Source organism: Aspergillus multicolor, assembly GCF_047715735.1.
Source record: "Aspergillus multicolor strain CBS 133.54 unplaced genomic scaffold BDW74scaffold_1, whole genome shotgun sequence".
In the NCBI taxonomy this organism is placed as follows: domain Eukaryota; kingdom Fungi; phylum Ascomycota; class Eurotiomycetes; order Eurotiales; family Aspergillaceae; genus Aspergillus; species Aspergillus multicolor.
Window position 1 is genome coordinate 2,667,333 of NW_027395952.1, and position 18,271 is coordinate 2,685,603.

At 53.6% G+C, this 18,271-nt stretch overlaps 9 protein-coding genes across 9 annotated transcripts; 2 read left to right on the forward strand and 7 right to left on the reverse strand.

Moving 5' to 3' along the window:
- The first annotated feature begins 1,259 nt into the window (after nt 1-1,259).
- BDW74DRAFT_142944 (uncharacterized protein) lies at nt 1,260-2,927 on the forward strand. The gene has a single exon (XM_073722804.1). It carries the CDS (start codon nt 1,347-1,349, stop codon nt 2,841-2,843), a length of 1,497 nt encoding a protein of 498 aa, XP_073590189.1. The 5' UTR covers nt 1,260-1,346; the 3' UTR covers nt 2,844-2,927.
- A 200-nt stretch (nt 2,928-3,127) lies between these two features.
- Nucleotides 3,128-3,842, reverse strand: BDW74DRAFT_172923 (uncharacterized protein; the record flags this gene model as incomplete). Its single annotated transcript, XM_073727697.1, has 2 exons — nt 3,128-3,673; nt 3,708-3,842. 2 exons carry the CDS (start codon nt 3,840-3,842, stop codon nt 3,128-3,130), a joined length of 681 nt encoding a protein of 226 aa, XP_073590190.1.
- Nucleotides 3,843-3,951: 109 nt separating this feature from the next.
- On the reverse strand, nt 3,952-4,623 carry BDW74DRAFT_172924 (uncharacterized protein; the record flags this gene model as incomplete). Its single annotated transcript, XM_073727698.1, has 1 exon — nt 3,952-4,623. The coding sequence occupies one exon, from the start codon at nt 4,621-4,623 to the stop codon at nt 3,952-3,954; it is 672 nt and encodes a 223-aa protein (XP_073590191.1).
- A 576-nt stretch (nt 4,624-5,199) lies between these two features.
- Nucleotides 5,200-7,776, reverse strand: BDW74DRAFT_164932 (glycoside hydrolase family 71 protein; the record flags this gene model as incomplete). The annotated part of the gene is made up of 5 exons (XM_073726347.1): nt 5,200-5,491; nt 5,535-6,307; nt 6,354-7,142; nt 7,206-7,607; nt 7,690-7,776. The coding sequence occupies 5 exons, from the start codon at nt 7,774-7,776 to the stop codon at nt 5,200-5,202; spliced, it is 2,343 nt and encodes a 780-aa protein (XP_073590192.1).
- A 1,165-nt stretch (nt 7,777-8,941) lies between these two features.
- BDW74DRAFT_172928 (uncharacterized protein) lies at nt 8,942-9,246 on the reverse strand (the record flags this gene model as incomplete). Its single annotated transcript, XM_073727699.1, has 2 exons — nt 8,942-9,001; nt 9,076-9,246. The coding sequence occupies 2 exons, from the start codon at nt 9,244-9,246 to the stop codon at nt 8,942-8,944; spliced, it is 231 nt and encodes a 76-aa protein (XP_073590193.1).
- A 342-nt stretch (nt 9,247-9,588) lies between these two features.
- BDW74DRAFT_8545 (uncharacterized protein) lies at nt 9,589-10,912 on the reverse strand. The gene has a single exon (XM_073733895.1). It carries the CDS (start codon nt 10,580-10,582, stop codon nt 9,797-9,799), a length of 786 nt encoding a protein of 261 aa, XP_073590194.1. The 5' UTR covers nt 10,583-10,912; the 3' UTR covers nt 9,589-9,796.
- A 1,177-nt stretch (nt 10,913-12,089) lies between these two features.
- Nucleotides 12,090-12,905, reverse strand: BDW74DRAFT_142946 (uncharacterized protein). The gene is made up of 3 exons (XM_073722805.1): nt 12,733-12,905; nt 12,614-12,670; nt 12,090-12,545 (listed from the first exon to the last, which is right to left on the reverse strand). Exons 1-3 carry the CDS (start codon nt 12,860-12,862, stop codon nt 12,217-12,219), a joined length of 516 nt encoding a protein of 171 aa, XP_073590195.1. The 5' UTR covers nt 12,863-12,905; the 3' UTR covers nt 12,090-12,216.
- A 1,038-nt stretch (nt 12,906-13,943) lies between these two features.
- On the reverse strand, nt 13,944-15,687 carry BDW74DRAFT_184793 (uncharacterized protein; the record flags this gene model as incomplete). The annotated part of the gene is made up of 3 exons (XM_073730898.1): nt 13,944-14,160; nt 14,218-14,404; nt 14,460-15,687. The coding sequence occupies 3 exons, from the start codon at nt 15,685-15,687 to the stop codon at nt 13,944-13,946; spliced, it is 1,632 nt and encodes a 543-aa protein (XP_073590196.1).
- Nucleotides 15,688-16,078: 391 nt separating this feature from the next.
- On the forward strand, nt 16,079-17,897 carry BDW74DRAFT_172932 (uncharacterized protein; the record flags this gene model as incomplete). The annotated part of the gene is made up of 5 exons (XM_073727700.1): nt 16,079-16,214; nt 16,273-16,446; nt 16,513-16,834; nt 16,894-16,985; nt 17,047-17,897. 5 exons carry the CDS (start codon nt 16,079-16,081, stop codon nt 17,895-17,897), a joined length of 1,575 nt encoding a protein of 524 aa, XP_073590197.1.
- Between the last annotated feature and the right edge of the window lie 374 nt (nt 17,898-18,271).

An 18,271-nucleotide genomic window follows, 5' to 3' on the forward strand; every position in this document is an offset into this window, starting at 1 on the left:
GCCAAATGCTGAAGAATATGAGTGGGTGGGAATTATTGTGTTCATCGTGGCCGGAACTATATTCCAACGTTTCCACTTGAAGACACAAGACACCCGGAGTGCAATGCAACATTTGTTTTGCCGTACTAAGGTTTATCCCAATATAGCTAATAGTAATAAGTAGAAGATGACTAGCATCCACATGGGCCTTTTAGGCTTTGTAAGAGCAGTGACACTGTAGAGCCCTAAAAGTCTAATTTGTCGACGAAGCAGCTCATCTCAGTGGCCGGTTGCTTATTCTATATCAATTCAAAAAGCAACGATTCCTTTCTTTGCTTCATGAGCATTGACTGAAAAATAAGCTTGCCGGCTGGCACATTGCCCTAAGTTTCGGAGGGGCCCCTACAGTGTCCACAATACAAAGCATGTGTCAGTGATGTACACGCAAAAAAATATATAACCATTTACTTGTATTCCAAAAGCGTTGGCATCACAGAAACAAGCCCATCAGGATATTGTATCCAGCACTGCTTCGGTGGTCCAAAAGCGCGGTAGATGTACATCAGAAACTATAATAGTTTGTGCATCGAAAGATAAGCGAGACAGCCTCCGGCGCCTACCTAGGTAGACTTACCGATATTAATTCTTGTAACCCAATGGCAAATCTCGTCCTAGAGAAGAGATGCTCTTGGTCTAACTTTACCCACAGTTGTACAAAAAGTAAGATACTCTTTTGAGTATTATCTTGCCCTTATGATAATACTTGTGTGCGATTGGCTTGGGTGAGGTACTATAGTAAACAATGGATTTGTGGTGTACGGGTATATGTAGGTAACAATTATGTCATGGCAGAGCACTGTACAACCTGGAACCCTGCGTCGACCCCTTAAAAGCGAAGCCAATCCCGCCAACGCCTTCACCCCATCATTGACTGTCCCTCAAAAAGAGGCTCTTTGAATCTTGCATCAGCAAAGCTTGGCTTGTGATCTAATCTCAGAAGGCGCAGTCCACATCCCTTAGCGAATATTCAGTCAACAACACCAAAAGACAGAGCCTGTCCCTTGGTGTAATAAAGCGTGGCTATACCTTTTCTCTCCCTTGCTTGATTTGGCTTGAATTCTTTCATTGATCTGTGAAAGTGCTCTCATACTCCAGGAGCTGTGTCAAGACGAGGCCATCACGATGTCTTGGCAACCCCGCGAGCTACGTCATCGGTACCGCTCTCCTCAACACCAAACCTTCCACCGCCATTTAGAGACTAACAAGCCTCAATCATGAGCAGAAACACAACACGCTCGCTGCCTGGCGAGGCAATTCCACTAGAGCCATATGGCAGCGACGATGAACAGCCCGACTCGCCGCTGGGCATGCAGCCACCGCAGCCGCAGCCGAAATGGATGACCGACTCACGGCACGGCTCCTGGCTATCAGGCATCGCCGCCCTCCCAGCACGCCTCCTCCGTCCACGGCTAACCTGGCGATACATCGCATTCAGCGCGTTCTGCATATACGCCTTCTACTGCCTGATCCGGGGCTCGCCGCTCCTCGCGTCCCCGCTGCCGTCCTACGCAGGGCCCCACCGCGTCGGCGCCATCGATCTAGAAGTCCCCCTGGCCGGCGGCCCTCTACGCGTCGCGGACGGTATTTTTAAAGGCACCGACAAGCCGGCCTTTGAAGTTGAGACTCTCCTGGCGACAGTTTACTACCCAACCGATCGAAACTTCCGCTCCCGCAAGCCGCGGTATCCGTGGGTTCCACGGCCGATAAGTCTCACGGCGAAGGGATATGCTCGCTTCGCGCATGTAGACAACTTCCTGATCCGGCCAATCTTCACCTTTGCGCTATGGGCCATCGGCGGCTCAATCACTATTCCGGCAGAGGTCGACGCTCCGCTGCTTACGAGCGAGAAGGGCGCTGAGACCTTCCCTGTGACCGTCTTCTCTCACGGCGATGCCAGCTCCCGAACGGACTACACCCACTTCCTCGGCGAACTCGCCAGCCGCGGGCACGTCCTCGTCGCCATCGAACACCGCGACGGCAGCGGCCCCGGCTCTCTAGTCAAGACCTCCCCAACCCATCCCGCCCGCCAAGTCCTCCCCTTCCGCCCCTCCGACCTCCAAGAAGAAATCGACCACGATACCTTCAAACGCTCCCAGCTCGCCTTCCGCGACGTCGAGATCCACGCCGCTATATCACTCCTCCACTCCATCAACAAAGGCGACGCCGTCCTCAACACCCGCGACACAGTCAGCACCCTCGCAGCCTGGACCGGCCGCTTAAACCTCACCCAGCTAACGGTAGGCGGGCACTCCTTCGGCGCAACAGGCGCCCTGCAAGCCCTCACGAACTCCGACGCCCCCGCCGCAGGCCTGATCTTCGACCCCGGCAAATCGAGCGGCCCGCTTAACCCCAACGCCACGGTGCCGATCCTAGTCGTGCACTCGAACTCGTGGTCTCGCAAGGTCAGCCCCTTCTATAATCGTCCGCACTTTGATACAGTCCGGGACCTTGTCCGTGCGGTCCCTGCGCCATCGTGGTTCCTTACTAGTATTGGGACTGCGCACCCTAGTGTCACTGATGCGCCACTTCTGGAGCCTTTGCTTCTGAGTTGGACGACTGGGACGACGCTGGACGTTAAGGAGGCGTTGCGCGAGTATGTCCGTGTTGCCGATGACTTCTCGGCATTTGTACGTGGTGGTGAGCGGAAGGGGATTCTTAAGGAGAAGACGACGCATGAGGAGTATGGTGTCTGGGTGAGTGAGGGGCGGGAGAAGGAGTTCCCGAAAGAGCTGGCGAGGCTCTGGGAGGTGCATGTTACGCCTGAGGACCAGGACCATCCCCTGGAAGAGCCTGTTGAGCTTTGATGGACCATTCCATGTATATCTATAGTATATTGATACGCTTTCAAATATGGTATCAAGCGCGCCCGGCTTGGAGCGCATCTGTTCAGTCTTTCTTTCTGAAAATATACGTCTTTCCCATTTTACGACCTTGATTTGAAAGTAGCAGATGCGCGCCCGAGCAGGTGTGTGTTCGGTATCGTGTTTGTCTGCAAAAGAGTAAAATGAGGCCACCGTCTCACACCATGACAAAGAAACGAATTCCGCTATGCGCCGCATAGGCAGCGTTGGGTAAAGTACTAATCTACCTAAGGCGGCCCATACTCCGGCCTCCGTAGCCACTTCCACATCCTCATGGCCCTCGCATCCCGATACCGAAACGTCCCAAGCGGCGTAAAATAAACAATCGGCCGGCGAACATCCATCCCGCTCCAAATCAGCTCATGGCTACAGGCACGCCCAAAGTCAATGCGCGGGGGTTTGCGCTTACCCCCACCCGTCTCGCCATCAAAGTAAACATGCGACACGAGCTCCGGCTCAAACAGGTCGTCGAAGTGCAGGTTCTCCAGGCCGGTCGCCTCGCTGACGCAGTAGTCGAAGACGGGCTGGAATGTCCCCGCCAGCAGTTTGACGCTGATTAGACTCAGCGCGCGGATGGGAAGAGCCTGGATGAATGCAAGGAGGTCGGGCTCTGTGGTGCGGAAGCCCCGGAGCGTCAGGCGGTGCAGGTGTGCGAAGAGCGTGGTAGGGATGGTTGCCTGGGTGAGAACGAGGATGGCGCGGAGGTAGGCGTCGCGGCGGACGTAGGTCGTCGAGGCCGCGCATGTCGAGCTTGTAGAAGTGCAGCTCCAGCTCTTGGAGGGCGGTGCAGCGGTGCAGGAGGCGCACAAGGCCGGTGAAGTTCGACGGGTCGTGCAGCTCGGCCTCGATCTCATTGTCGTCGCGCAGCTCGTCTTGGGCCGGGTCGTCCCAGTCGACTTCGTCGGCGGAGTCGCTGGTGATGTCGAAGAAATGCGCGCGCATATCGATGATGCGCTTGGAAAAGCTGAGGCGTAAGGTCTTAGGGAGGCAAGGGGTGCAGTGAGGCTGTTGGAGTCGAGGGCGAGGTCGAGGGAGTTCAACTCGGTGCAGGCTAGACTGCAGCGGGGAAGATGGCTGTAAATGTCCACTTCCTGGAGCGGCATTTGACTTGCTGCCAGTGCGCGCATTGCAATGTGGAATGTCGCCGCTGCGGCCTGCCAGATAAGCGTCCAGCTGCCGCCATTGACTGGGGTAATCCTTCGGTTGGCGTCGAGACGGTATACCACCACGTCCAGCGTGAGGGATTGGAGCCCAGGTCCCCATTGTGGCTGGGTGCCATGAGGTTGGTGAACGCTTCAGCGAGCAGAGTCACATCCAAGCCTAACTGGCGCATTGTTTCATAGTCTCTCTGGCACTGCATCAGCAGGTCCAGGTCTGCTCGTGCTTTGGCCTGCCCTTCGGGGCTAACGGAGTCATCACATTTGTGGCCATCGGTGGGGTGTTTGATGCGCCGTGTAAGCCACTTTGGGTTGTTGACAATGCCAACGAGGACAAGGTGCGTTACGAAGCTTCCGATCTGGCCGGGCTTGGTTGCTTGCGTGAAGTTGTAGAGAGACGGTTCCGTGAGGTCCACGTGCTTGCAGCGAAGGAAGGAGTGGAAATGGTGAGTGGATATGGTGGCTAAACCATGGCTGGCGAGACAGAAATCACGAATATCGTCTAGAGCAAGGTGGGAAAGAACATTCTCGATGAGTTCGCTGGGAAGATGCTCTAGGCACGGCATTTTGTCGGTGGAGGGTCTTGTTGCTAGCTTGCACTAGGTGCTTAGGGTTATGATATGTCCCAGTCCGGCTCCGAAGCGGCACCTTGGCCAGGTTATGGCTACCTTTATAAGCAGTCACAAGCGGCTCGCTTAGTAGTGGCTTGTGATGTGACCCTGGAGTCAGGAGCCTGAACTACCATTGCTAGGCTAGATTGAGTGCAGATACCTACCTCTGAGTGGACAAAGTAGAGTACCTGACTGAGGGTGCAGGTGTGAGCAGTGCAGCGATTGAGTGGCTGTCCTCGGAGCTAGGGTAAGTGTGCTGATCCCGGTATATCCGTTCTGGAGACATGCAAGCGGTACCAGTTGAGAACTTATATTTCTTTTTCACTGTATAACGAGAATGCGCAGCGACTTGATCCAGAGGTAAAAGTACACACAACAACCATGGGATTACATCTCACTTCAAGTTGTTTCCATCTAAGGTCATCAAAAGATACATTATCAGTTTAATCCTCCAAAGGACACCAGGCCTGCATCCAAAACTCAGTCGTCACGCCGTTGCTTCCTTGACACGAGTACCCGAGCGTCTTTAGATTATGCAGCGCGTCCAAGCCAATGCATGTCAGCCTCACGGTGGGTGTCGCGGTCCCGGGAGACCATGTTGTTGTGGCGGTATTCAGTTGGGTATCCTTGTCTGTCTGCGATCAGGGGAATGGCGGGGGGAGAACGGTCGTCGTGATGGTTGTGGGATCGGCATTTGGTCCATACGGAGACAGTGTGTACACCATGTATGGGAGAGTAATACTGCTTGGCATCTTGATGGTGAAGGGGCGCGTTTGGGTGGCATTGATTGACAAACCCCACACAGGGATACTGCTCATGACGGCTGGCGCAAACTTAGTGGAAGCATTGACAGGTATTGTGGGCACTCGCTTGTTGGAAAGGAGAAGGTAATGGTGGTCACAGTTTCTCTATAGCCATGATATGTCTCTGTGACTCCATCTTCGTATGTCGTGGTTCGGGTGGTAAGGTAGCTCTGTCTGATGGGCGTGCTCCAAGGGTGGATGGAGATGGTGGTTGGAGTGTCCAGTGGCAGTGGAGGCATGATCAAAGAGCAAGGAGGCTCGCATTGAACAGTTGGCGAGGGAGTGTTCCAGATGGACGGTGCGATATAGACATCACCGTCTCCAGAGCCTGACCCAGAGCCGCCAACTCCATCGTCTCCAGCCTTTTCAACGCATGCCCCCTCAGGGCAGTACTCGCGCTGGCAGGCGTATTCGCACAGTGGGCCGTAGATGGCTTCGTCCATCCCTGGGGCGGCGGAGCCAGTCATATCGGTTGTCGGATCCAGGACATTTACAACGCCCTCTCCCGTGCACGCGCACGCATTCATCGGACAGAAGCCATGGGCGCAGCCAAAGTCACAAAGCCCGGCAAGGTTCCCTTCACCCGTTCCAGAGACACAGGCTGGCGGAAGGAAAGGCGACACTGTGGGGGTGGTCAAGGGAACCTCCACCGTCCCACAGGCATTGTCTGGGCAGTAGCCCAAGTTGCAGTCGAATGTGCACAGCCCGCTGTAGCTGGCGTCCTCGCCCGGAATGGAATATGGCACCACGCCCGCGGAATTCGACTTCTCATACCGCAGGCCCATCTTGGTACACATACAGGCTCCGAGCGGACAGTACCCGTACCGGCATGCAAACTCACAGACCACCGAAGCTATTAGCCCCCGTACCGTTCATACAGACCTGCTCGGAGAGAAGGAGCTTGGGCGTGGCTGACACGGAATCTCCAGTCGCGCTACCAACCCAGGCATTCCAATTCTGGATCTCGTGCGAGCAGCTGCCAGAGATGTCCTTTCCCTCAATAGTGGCGCTGACTTTGTTGTCGCGGAGCAACGACACGGTCACAGGTCCTGTACGCCCATCGAAGGCTACACTGCCGTGATAGACGCCGACATTGTCGTCCGGAACATAAGACCACCCGACCGTTTCAGCTGAGCCTCCAATAGAAACCGTCACCCCGGAGAACGAACCAAGCAGGGCAGAGAAGAAGATCCGGTCCTGCGCCATCTCGGCTGGCGGAAATTCGATCTGCAGCTGCGACGCGGTGTTGCCGCTGGATCCTCCACTGTCACAAGCTGTCCCAGAGGTTAACCGGTACCAAGCAACAAGCTTCTCCTCCGTCACCGTGGCCGAGCCCTCCTTGTACATGTCAATCCAGAACGGCAGCGTCGCCCGCCAGCCGTCATGCGGCATGTCAGTCGCATAGTTGAACGGCGTCTCTCCGATTGCAAACGCCTCCATGGCCTTGTCGTACAGAGGCCCGATATAGTGAGACTCGCCGTAGTCATTCCACGAGATGATCTGCACGAACTCCTGCTGCACGTACAGGACCTCTTGCCACCGGTCATGCCACAGATTAAGACCCCGCCACATCCAGTTCTTCTTATACCCGGGCAAATTGGTAAAGAACCAGGGTGAAACCGGCATCATGTACGGAAGTCCAACCAAATACTGAATATACGACGCGTCAATCTACGTGTCCATATCCTGGGGCCCCCAAGGCCAGCCGGCCCAACTGAAGAGACCGTCCACGACCCCCGTTGCAACGGCTGGCTTGGCTCCGAGCGACGACCAACTGGGAATGAAGAAGCACCCGGTGGCAGACTTGATCTCCGGCCAGTCATCAGCCCGGCCGGGTCCCTCGACGGTCGAGACAAACGCTTGGCCGTTATAGAAGTAGTAGGACGAGTGGGCGCTGTACTGATTGATCAGGTTGATGACGTCCTGCTTTGGCCAGTTGCCGTTTCCGGCGTAGTCGAAGGAGAAGAAGAGTTTGAAGCCGAGACCGTCGGCGGCTGAGAACGCGGCGGAAAGTGCGTCGATTTTGTTGGGGTCGTTGTAGGCCATGTTTAGAGCGAAGGCGTCAATGGGCGCGTCTTGCGCCAGCTGCATGTCGTTCTTCCAGTCCGTCGAGGTGTAATTTGCTGAGTTTGTCACCTAGGGTAGCTCGGGGTTAGTGAGTCAGACATTGCTTTGACGATGACGGGGAAGATGAAGAGGGGCCGGGGCCAGCTCTTACCATGAAGTGTGCAAACACAGCGGCGGCCTGCACCTGCACTCGGCAGGCCAGGGGGATAAAAGTGACCAGAACCAAGGAAGACGTCATGGCGAGGTGGGGTCACTGGCTTGCAATGGATAGACGGGAGGAGGGAAACGACATGCGAGAACGGTCAAGGTTCAGTGCCCTTGCCTGCTGAAATATGATCACAGCTCATCCTTAGGGTCTGGCGGTCACCCCTTCATTTCAGATGCGCTTGCTCGAATCCCCTTGGACTGGACTGGCTCTTGCCAGTGGGTCGCTGTTAAAGAATCCCGCATACCGACGGCGTCTGGATGTACTAATTGATGAATGGCAGAGGCACGTATCCACTCCGCGCAATACCGTGCAAGCGAGGTACTCACAGGTACAGGTATTGTTTGTAGTGCTCGAACCCTCGGTCAACTATGGTGTACGTCTGGGCTCCGGGGCCCCTTACAGAAAAGGGGAAAAGTTAATGTTAGAACGCTGATAGCTTGGTGCTGGTTACGCCTGTTGGGGCTCTAAGCGTCACTCCGACTGAAGTAACCTCACTGGACCGGACTAGCTGGGTCTAAAAAGCTATCACAAGGGAACAGCGATATTGCAGCTATAAGCTCAAGACCTGAGAGAGTGGTAGAAGGAGCCTAGCTGGGGTATAGATTGTTGGAACCTCGGCCTCGACGGTGGCTGATAAGCCTAGCGGCGAATCTATACAGCGGAATCTTCCCAGGGTTACATACGCTTGAACGAAAACGACGCCAATCTCCGTTTGGAATCCCTCTGTTTCTCCACTTGATCTTTGATCACGATCACAAGGCTTAGGTGGGGCTCCAGGGCTCAGTTAGGGAGACGGCCCTAACCGCCCGGGGACTTGCACCCGCGGCCCCGGCCCGCCCCTGCGGGAACAGCCCAAGGACCCTGTTCCCCTGCCAGGCCCCCAACCCCTGAGCTATGGTAAATTAGATGATGGTGCGGCGAGATTTGCAATCTATACAGTTCGCTCTCGGAGATTGACGGAGTCAATTGGTTCGGGCAGGCTAGGTCCACATCTGAGAGGCTCAGCCAAGATCTGGAAATCACCTCACGCGAGTGCCCAGGGCCAGCAAAAGCTTCATTGTTTTACACAATATACAATGACATTATGCCGTTCGATTATTCAGGGCCTTTAGGTACATTTATCTCGCACATCGATCTTATATAAACAAACCGAAAGTATCCTCTCTGTTAGCCCCTCTCAGCAATGTCCACACTCTTAGTGGTGATAACCGTGGCCGTGATGGCGGTGCCAGTGACGACCCACCTTTTCAGGGTACTATAGTACATAGCCAGTCAGCGAACCAAAAATCTAAGCGATAATGAACCCAGATTAAAGAATCGGAGACATACCTTCTCAGAACCACCAGTCGTCGCGACAGACACCGTGACCGTACTGCCAGAAAATGCAACCGCACTAGCACTAGCCCCAACCCCATCCCCAGCACCAGAACTAGGACTAGCAGCAGCCGGACCAGGACTCGACGTTACTATCACACCCGCACTAGCAGACGGCGTAAGCATATTCTAGGCCTTCAGTACTCATTTTACCAATCCATTGACTCAGTGCTTATGGCCGCCCATATCCGCGGCTCCTGTGTCTCAGCCAACGCATACGCGCAGCCGGAGACCGAAACATGCCTGTATCAAGAGATGTGAAGGCGCCTAACCTCGAGACCCTTTCTGTCCAGCATATTACTATAAGGACGATCGTGGTCTATGAGCGGGGGCTTTCCGGTCTCCCCATCGAAGTATACATGGGCCTGCTCGTGTGGCTCGAACAGATCTTCAAAATAAAGTCTTTCCATACGGCTCTCTCCGCTCGTGTATTAGTCGAAGAGTGATCTGAATCGTCCTGACAGAAGCTTAACCATATGCAGCTCCAGCTCCGATATCGTTGGCGCTGTTTCCTGCAAGACCGCCAATAGGTCTTCTTCGGTAGTCCGCAGCCCTTGAAGGCTACAGCGTCTGAGATGAGAGAACTGCGTCATGGAAATTATACGCCGCAGGAACCAGTCTCGGTGGACTCTTTCTTCATTGTACCTGTCGATCGAGAACTGGTAATGATGTAGCTCTACATCTTCGGGGCCGCTGCAGAGTCGCAACAATCGAGCGAGCCCGGTGAAGTTCGCCTCTTCTCGTAACTCTGCGTTGATATCTTCGCTTTCGCGAAAGTCTTCGAGCTCCTGTGCTTCCCGTCGACGTCATCCGCGGAGTCGCCGGTCTCGCCGATATCCACATTTCTCAAATTGATGATCCGGTCTGAAAAGCTCACGGACAGGCCCCGCAAGGACGCAAGGGCGGCAGCGAGACCCTCAGCGTCGAAGTCAACAGTGCTCAACTCGGTGCAAGCTAGGCTACAGCACTCTTGGGAGCCGTAGATGTCGAACTTCTCCACAGTCAGCTCACTCGCAGTCAGGGCCTGGATTGTAGTATGGAATGTATCGGCTGCAGCTTGCCAGATGAGCTTCCAGCTACCGCCGTCCGCAGGTGGGAGTCTCTGCTCGGCATCGAGGCGGTACACCATAACCTGTAGCGACAGTGATGAAAGCCGGCTGTTATCAGTGTCCGCCTTGAGATCGCCGAATGCCTCGCTGAGTAGCATTACGTCCGTTCCCAATGCGCGCAATCCCTCGTAGTCCGACTGCCGCTTGGTAAGGATATCCAGGTCCTGTTTCGTCTGTTCTAGCTCGTCTGGACCGACGGACTGGCTGTTTGCACCGTCATCGGTGGGGTCCTTGAGGTGCCTTATAAGCCACTTTGGATTGTTAACAACGCCAACGAGAACGAGGTCTTGCAAGTCCACCGGCCTTTGTTGCCTACACGAAGTGGCGGAGGGAGGGTTCCGTAAGGTCCACATGTTTGCGGCGGAGATAAGATTTGAAATGGTGGCCGGATGCTCGGAATGCGAGGACTGGGCTGGCTGAACGGAAATTGCGAACGTCGTTCAGGTCTAGAAACGACACGATGGTTTCGATGAGTTCGGTTGGAAGGTGCTCCAGTGATGGTATCTTGGAGGTGAAGGGCCCTCTGTCTGCTTGAAGGACCGGTAGACTAGGAATATGTCCAGCTGCAGCTCTACCCAAGAGAGAGGCTATGGCTTCTTTATAACAAGTCACGAGTAGCTCGCTTACTAGTGATGTGACGCTGACCGAGGGATCCGAACTAAACCTGCTAGGCTAGGTTGAGTGGCCTCATGGGGAAACCAAAGGTTGCATCATCAAGTACCATAGCCGGATTGATGTACCAAAGGCGCTTCTAGTACGGGGTAGACAATCCAGCAACAATCCAGGAAACCAGTTCAACGGGCCAACGTCGCCTTTTGAGACCTGCGTAACTACTGGTAGATGGGGAGAACGTGATCTCAGGTCTATGGCCGCCCAGTCGCATTATCAAAGCGCCAAAATGCGTCAATTGAATAAATTCCGCCTAATCCATCCCACATCACATCGGATACGGCGTACTCAGCTCTTCAGATGCACAAAATATGAGCCCGCTCTTCAATTCAGGAGACCTAGTACTAAGCCATGACGGACGCCGAGACCGATGCAGCCCGCGGGGCCTTTCTCTCGCAGCACGAGCTTTCCGGAAATGGCGCGGGCGGAGCCGGTGCTAGTAGTACCAGGCCATCATCAGGGTGAGGACGCTCGCCGCGATGAGAGAATGCCGGCGTCTGCGGTATCTGTCGATCTTGGCGTGGAGACGGGGAGGCATGGTAGGAAGAGTAGCCGTGTATATAGGACGTTGTAGATAGGTTTGATCTCGACGCGTAGGTGAAAGGGAGACGCGGCACCAGGCACGAGTTAGAGGATAAAGGCGCGCTGTCAGGTGACGGAGCTAGGTTGTTTATGGCTTAAGGATCCGGGTCCTGCCTACGGTGGCGTCGTAGAGTAGAGGTGCCTGTTTAATTAACCAGATTTTTGGTAAGTGCTGCTACATTGGCTATAACCACAGGCATCCCATTCGCATCTTATCCCCAGGACACCTTACGGACGTAGATAGACTTTGTCAATTCACCACAACCGAATAATGCTAGTTAAGGGCATAGCCAATCCAGCTGCCCTCTTTTCCACCTCTCTGGGTTATCTATATGGCGGCATCACGAATGGATCCATCGGACGATGGCCCTAAAGAAGCCCTGTCTAGACAACAATGATATGAGGGGTAGTCGGCCCATTCCGAGTCGTGAGATGCATATTGGGCGAATGATTTCTAGCTACGTTCTGATGCTGATCATGCTACTGTTAAGATACACCAGAGCCTTTGGCTAGCCCTTGTTGATCTAGTAAGCTGGTTATACCGTTCCAGGTTCCATTTGACGGGATGGCCTAGGTATGATGTAAATAGATATTAGGACAAGATGCCACTGTCGAGGTTCCCACCTGCAGAAGCCTCAAAGACATAGTTCACACCTGAAGTCAGAAATAAAATACAATAATAAACCCTCCTATCACTGACCAAAGAGTACGCCTCCAGTTTTCTAAACCTCCATCCCTACACAGCCGGCGCCACAGACCTCAACCCAACACTAATATACTCATCCCCCAAAACGCCCCAAAGCAACTCATACACCCCACTCACATCACTCTCCTTAAGGTAAAACGACGAAGTTAACTGTCCACCCTCGCCCTGAACAAGCAGCGTAGATCCATACCACGCGAACTTATCGGTGACGCGATCGGTTGTGGAGGGTTCGTCGGTCGTGAAGCCGACGGCGTGAGAAGTTGAGGAAGACCCAGGGACGTAGAAGAAAGCGGTTGCGAAGGATCCCTGCGAGCTGGATGCGTCGGGGCTGCTGAGGAGGTGGGTTGTGTCTTTTGTGACTGCGATTATAGGGTTAGTCTAAACTGTTTGTGATTGTAGGGACAGGGGACTGGGTGCGTAGACATACATGAGACAACAGCATCAGTAACGGCATTAACGGCCCCCTTGCTAACAACGGCGTTGCCTATAAGACTGTCTGTTAATGCTCCGCCCGCTTAGCCTGACAACCTTGGAAGGAGCGCTTACCGTCGGCATAATGCACAGGGAGGCCACCGATCCCCGTCCCGTAAGCGTAGAGGTTGAAGGACTGCGCAAGCGCCAGGCTTGCCAATGCAGGAATGAGCAAGGCTGAAGAGAAGATTTTTGAGAAATACATCTTTGAGAGATTATTGTTGCTTGGAAAGTGTGTGGTAGGACAGAAGAAAAGAAAAGAGAGTAACCTGGAAAGCGCGCGAAAGATATATTGAGTCTCGAGGAACCCCGCAGTAGATTAAGGATACACTGCCATCCTTCATCCATCCCGTTCACCATCGGATCTATTGCCGTGCTCCATCTATCCAGGGTGACGTTGCTACCTATAGCAGGGAGTATACAGCTCAGTGGAACCTGATTGGCTCAGATCTCGGCAAACCATGAACCTTATTTTCGAGTGAAACGTTACATGAAACACGTGGCTTGTGCGTATACTTAGGGCCACTGGATTGTGGCTGGCGAGATCTACGTAACCCTTCTTCCTGCGAAGATGTAACAGGTCAGCCACATGCATAGACGGGATGGAAAGAGACAATGAGAACTGTTTCCTTATGCTTAAGGGTATATGTCCGCGCGGCCCTGGCCTTGGAAGTCTAATCCAGAGGATGAGTGCAAGCCGTGCGCCTTGATTGGCTGTTGAACAGGCTAAGCCACACACTTCTTTCTGTGATGGGATCTTCATAGACAAAGACAACCGTTCCTACTCCGGGTAGATGCATGTAGAAAACCCTATATCCGCGCGGCCATTATTGCAGTACCCTTGATGTCCAGTGAACCTACGCAACTAGTTCAGCTGTGCTGATTTGCTGTTGGTAGAACTGCGCCACATCCTTCATGCCAGGACGGGATTACGACATGCTTAGAAATTTTGTTTCCAGGCAAAGCATTGGATTAAAATACAGCTGCCTGGTAGATCTCATTCGATGCTGTGATAGACATAGTTTACACCCAAGTATTGCTCCAATCGGGCGGATTCATCAAAGGATCTGACCAGGACCCTGACCGGTGCTTACGTATAGCAGAAACCACCATCCCTATACCGGGCCTGATATAGCAGCTGCTACAGTTGATGATGACGCCATCTACAGGGTGCTTGAAGTGACCTAGAACTAAAGAAATATACTCGGAGCTTCTGCAATGGTCAGAGCAGGTACCATAGTAGGTACTCGTATTGTTTGATTAATGCCCAACCATGGAACGTTTCATCACTGAGCAAACATCTCACCAATGCTCAACAACTCCTCCCACCGCTCATCCTTCCTCACCTCAATCCGACCTTCAGGTGTGATAACCTTCATCTCCTGCGTGGTCTTCGTCCCAAACTCGAAGTCCTGCTTATCATTCACGAATGCAACGAGGTTCTTAATCCAGTCTTCCATCAACTTTCTTTCTGCGGGTGTTGGGCCGTAGCAGATTGAGAAGCTGGTCACCGCTTATCAGCAACTGACACCGAATATAAGGAAAAAGGGATGTGCTTACTTCCAGAATGGCTTATCCATGGCATGCGCAACACCAAACGACATCGGGGCTACTTTTTCGTCAATGAAGGAGAGTCGGTAGGCAATCTGATATCGCCATATATCGGCCAAGGTGACTCCATTGGCAACAAGATTCGAGACGAGAGCGCGAGAGGGCGCGCGGACTTGGCCGTCGGAGATAATCTGGCCTGTACTAATGGTCAGTATCCACTTTGGCTTGGGGTCTAGTTGGAGAAAGCGTACCAAACAACTTCTTCCACTCATCCAGATCCTTCGATTCCGGCAGCTTATAGCACTGCAGCGCCCGCTCCGTCACATTGGGCGCGTAGTAGTTCCCGATTTGCGTTCTCAATGCCTCAACGGTTGGCTCAGTCGGACTGTTATACGTCGAGTACAGCGTCTCCTCGTTCAGGACTTCTCCAATCAACAGCTTCGCCTTTTTCGCCTTGAACTCTGAAGCAAACTCCTTGCTTGCAAGGTACTCCACCATTCCCTGATGAATGAAGAGGTCATCCGTCACCGGCCGGAAAGTGTGATTTTTCAAGTTCGGAATAGCAGCAACAAGCTCCTGCGGCGTCTTCTGTCGTAATCTCGCCAGCTTCTCCGTACTCGAGCTCTGCAAGTCAATGCCAAAGTACGCGCAAAGCTCATCAAACTGCTCTCTCGTGTCATTCAGCGACTTCGGCTGAGCAGGAATGGCATTGGAGTCCATGAATAACCGCCTATACAGCGGTCTCCCACCCTCTGTTTCAGTCTCCCAGTCTTTTCGAAACTCAAACAGCATTTGCGCCTCAACACTGTACGCCCCGGCGCTCCGTCCCGCAAGGGTAATATTGTCACGATCACCTCCAAAAAGCCCAATATGTTCATACACCCACTCGGCCGCAAGGCGCTGGTCCCAGAGGCCGAAATTGCCCGCCGAGACGCCATTCTCATCCTCATCGTCCAACAACTCCGGAGCCGCAAGGAATCCAAACACGTTCAGTCTATACCCAATCGCAACGACAATCGCATCAAGTTTCCCCGTCGCAATCAGCTCCGTCGGATCCATCCCGGGTTCCTGACTGGGATCGCCCATCTGGAACCACCCGCCATGTAACCAGAGCATGACCGGCCATTTCTTCTCTGGATCTTTGGGATCAGGGATCGGAGTCCAGATGTTCACGAATAGGCAGTCCTCGCTGTAGGCGCCGTCGCCGCCCTCGGCGCTGCCGCCGACGTGGTATGCTTTTTGCGGGCAGACGGGTTTGAATGTCGTTCCGTCGTAGGGTTTAGATCCGTTCTGGCTGTAGGTGTAGTTTGGTGGTAATGGGCGCGGTTTCCGCCAGCGGTGTTGGCCTGTTGGTGGGAGGGCGTAGGGGATTCCGGCGAATCGGCGGGATTTGGTGTCGAGTTGGACGCCGCGGATTGTGCCTTTGTCTCCGAGGGAAAGTTCGACGGGGGTTTCGGTGTAGGAGATTGTGTTTCCCATTGTGGTGGCTCAAAGTGTTGTCAAGATGGGATCGAAGGGAGGAGAGAGGGAGAAACAAAGGCCTTGGCCGACGCGCAAGTCGTTCCTGCGACTCAATCTCAGTCTCATCCTCATTCTCATGACTACAACACTTTATTCAACCCTTCGACAACTTTCTTCAACAATGAACGTAATCTCTTCCAGTTTCCTTATCTCATCTCGCAATCGATTGGAGTATCTTATCGAGTCATGGTGTCTACTCCAACTCCCCGGGCAAACTCCACGCACGGTCGGATCCCGGGCCGTTGGGGACACTCGCACTACAAGAACTCGACAGGCATATTCCCACGCCCGGAATCTACTGAAGTCTTGCATAGCCCCTGAAAGACGATAAGATAAGACCACCGACAGGATGGGCAGCATTGGCGCAACTGGTCCAGCGGACCTCTCCCACCACATCAACAGGAAGAGCAAGGCGCGCCATCCGTCGCCGCTCAAGGATATCATCAAGTTTATGGGGCAGGATGGCATGATTAGTCTTGCTGGTGGTACGCTTCCTTCCCCTGTTGCCTAGAGATATGTGATGATGTATTGACAATATTGTAGGCCTCCCCCACCCCTCGCTCTTCCCCCTCCACGGGGCGAAATTCGACTGTCTGGCTCCGTCCTCGTCAATGCCGGATGTCGACAAGGGCGATGCGGCTGATGACCTGATTCCTCTTACGCTGGGTCGCGGCTCGAACCCCGGTGATCTTGACTTGACGCAGTTTCTGCAATACGGTACCTCCTTCCCCATCCATCCCCCCCTCCCTACACCAAAGAAACTCACTAATTATCCTTCACCAGGTTCTGGAACAGGAAACAAAGCCCTCCTCTCCCTATGCAAAGAACTAACAGACGTGGTTCACTCACCACCCTGCGAGTACGAGTGTCTCTTACATCCCGGCAACACAAACGCCTGGGCCAAAGTCGTAGGCATGCTCTGCGAAGACGACGATTTCGTTCTTGTTGAAGAGTACACGTACCCGTCTGCGCAGGCGCTCTGGATCCCGCTGGGTGTGAGGGCAGTCCCTGTTTCGGCGGATGCGCAGGGGATTTCGGCGGCTGTGCTGAGGGAGACGCTGGTTAATTGGGATGAAAGTGCTAGGGGGGCGAGGAGGCCGAGGGTGTAAGTCTACCCTTCTGTTTTTCATTGGGGTAGCACGATGGGGCTAATAGTCTGGGCAGGTTGTACCTCGTCGCCGTAGGATCAAACCCCACAGGTCTCTCAATCTCACGAGAAAGAAGGAAGGAGATCTACGATGTCTGCGTTGAATTCGGTACGTTCTCTTACCGACCTAAACAACCCTTTCCCAACCCAACTGACAGAAAATACGACAGACATCATAATCGTCGAAGACGACCCCTACTACTTCCTCCAATACCCCTCCTACAACCCCTCTTCTACCACCACACCCCAAGAAACCAAATTCACCCCACTGGACACCACAACATTCCTAAACACCCTGACCCCCTCCTTCCTCTCCCTCGACACACAAGCCCGAGTAATCCGGCTCGAATCCTTTTCCAAGACCCTCTTCCCCGGTCTCCGGTTGGGCTACTTCATCGCAAACCCACTCTTCACAGAACGGCTCCTCCGCGCCACGGAAGTCGAGACGCAGGATCCAGCTGGATTAAGCCAAGCATTCATTTTGGCACTCCTGAGGAAATGGGGTGTGGATGGGTATCTTGAATGGTTGCAGCGACTCCAGGAGCAGTACCGCGTCAGACGGGATTGGCTGGTCGGTGCGTTTTATAAGTATTTTAAGGTCCTTCCGGCGGGTGAATCGCCGGTTCCAAAGGCAGAGGGGTTCGTTGCCTGTCTTGAGACTTTTGCGGGTCTCACGCCGGTTTTTAGCTTTATTGATCCTGAAGCTGGGATGTTCGTGTGGTCGAAGTGGTACTTTAAGGACGTTAGCCGGTTTGCTGAGATCTCGTCTGATTCTGGGAACGTTGATCCCGAGCAAACATTTGCGACGGAGCTCTGGGAGGCTCTGGCGACGGAGCTTGTGCTACTAACGCCGGGCTCGTATTATCATCCGTGGCAGGGGAGGGATAAGGTTACGACGAGGGAACGGGGTGCAGAGGAGGGCACGGCGCACTTTCGGTTCTCGTTCGCGACGCCGACGGAGGAGCAGATTCGGCTTGCGATTGAGAGAGTGAGGAGGGTTGTAGAGAGATACTGGGCTTAGATTTCATTGGTTATGGGTCTTGCGTATAGACCGGCTATACTATAAAATGAAATATATAAACCTTTGACTATCCCGTCCCTCTAAATAGAAAGATCTAGCGAGATTTATCCAAAACAATTCTATGACATAGAGACTTTGGGTGTAGAGGGTACCTACAGTACGTGTCTTTGGACTCCAGGCATTGACCTGCTTTCGGAGTACAACAACCGTACGCAGTAAGAACAATTATAAGCGAAGCACTTGAACATATGTTTATTCTTGTCATAAAGGATCTTACCTTGCTGTCCACCAGCCTCAGCTCGAGTTATGGTCCTGAATTTAGATAAGGAGTTGAAAACCATGACCTATGTGGCCAGGCTGGTCAGATAGCCCTA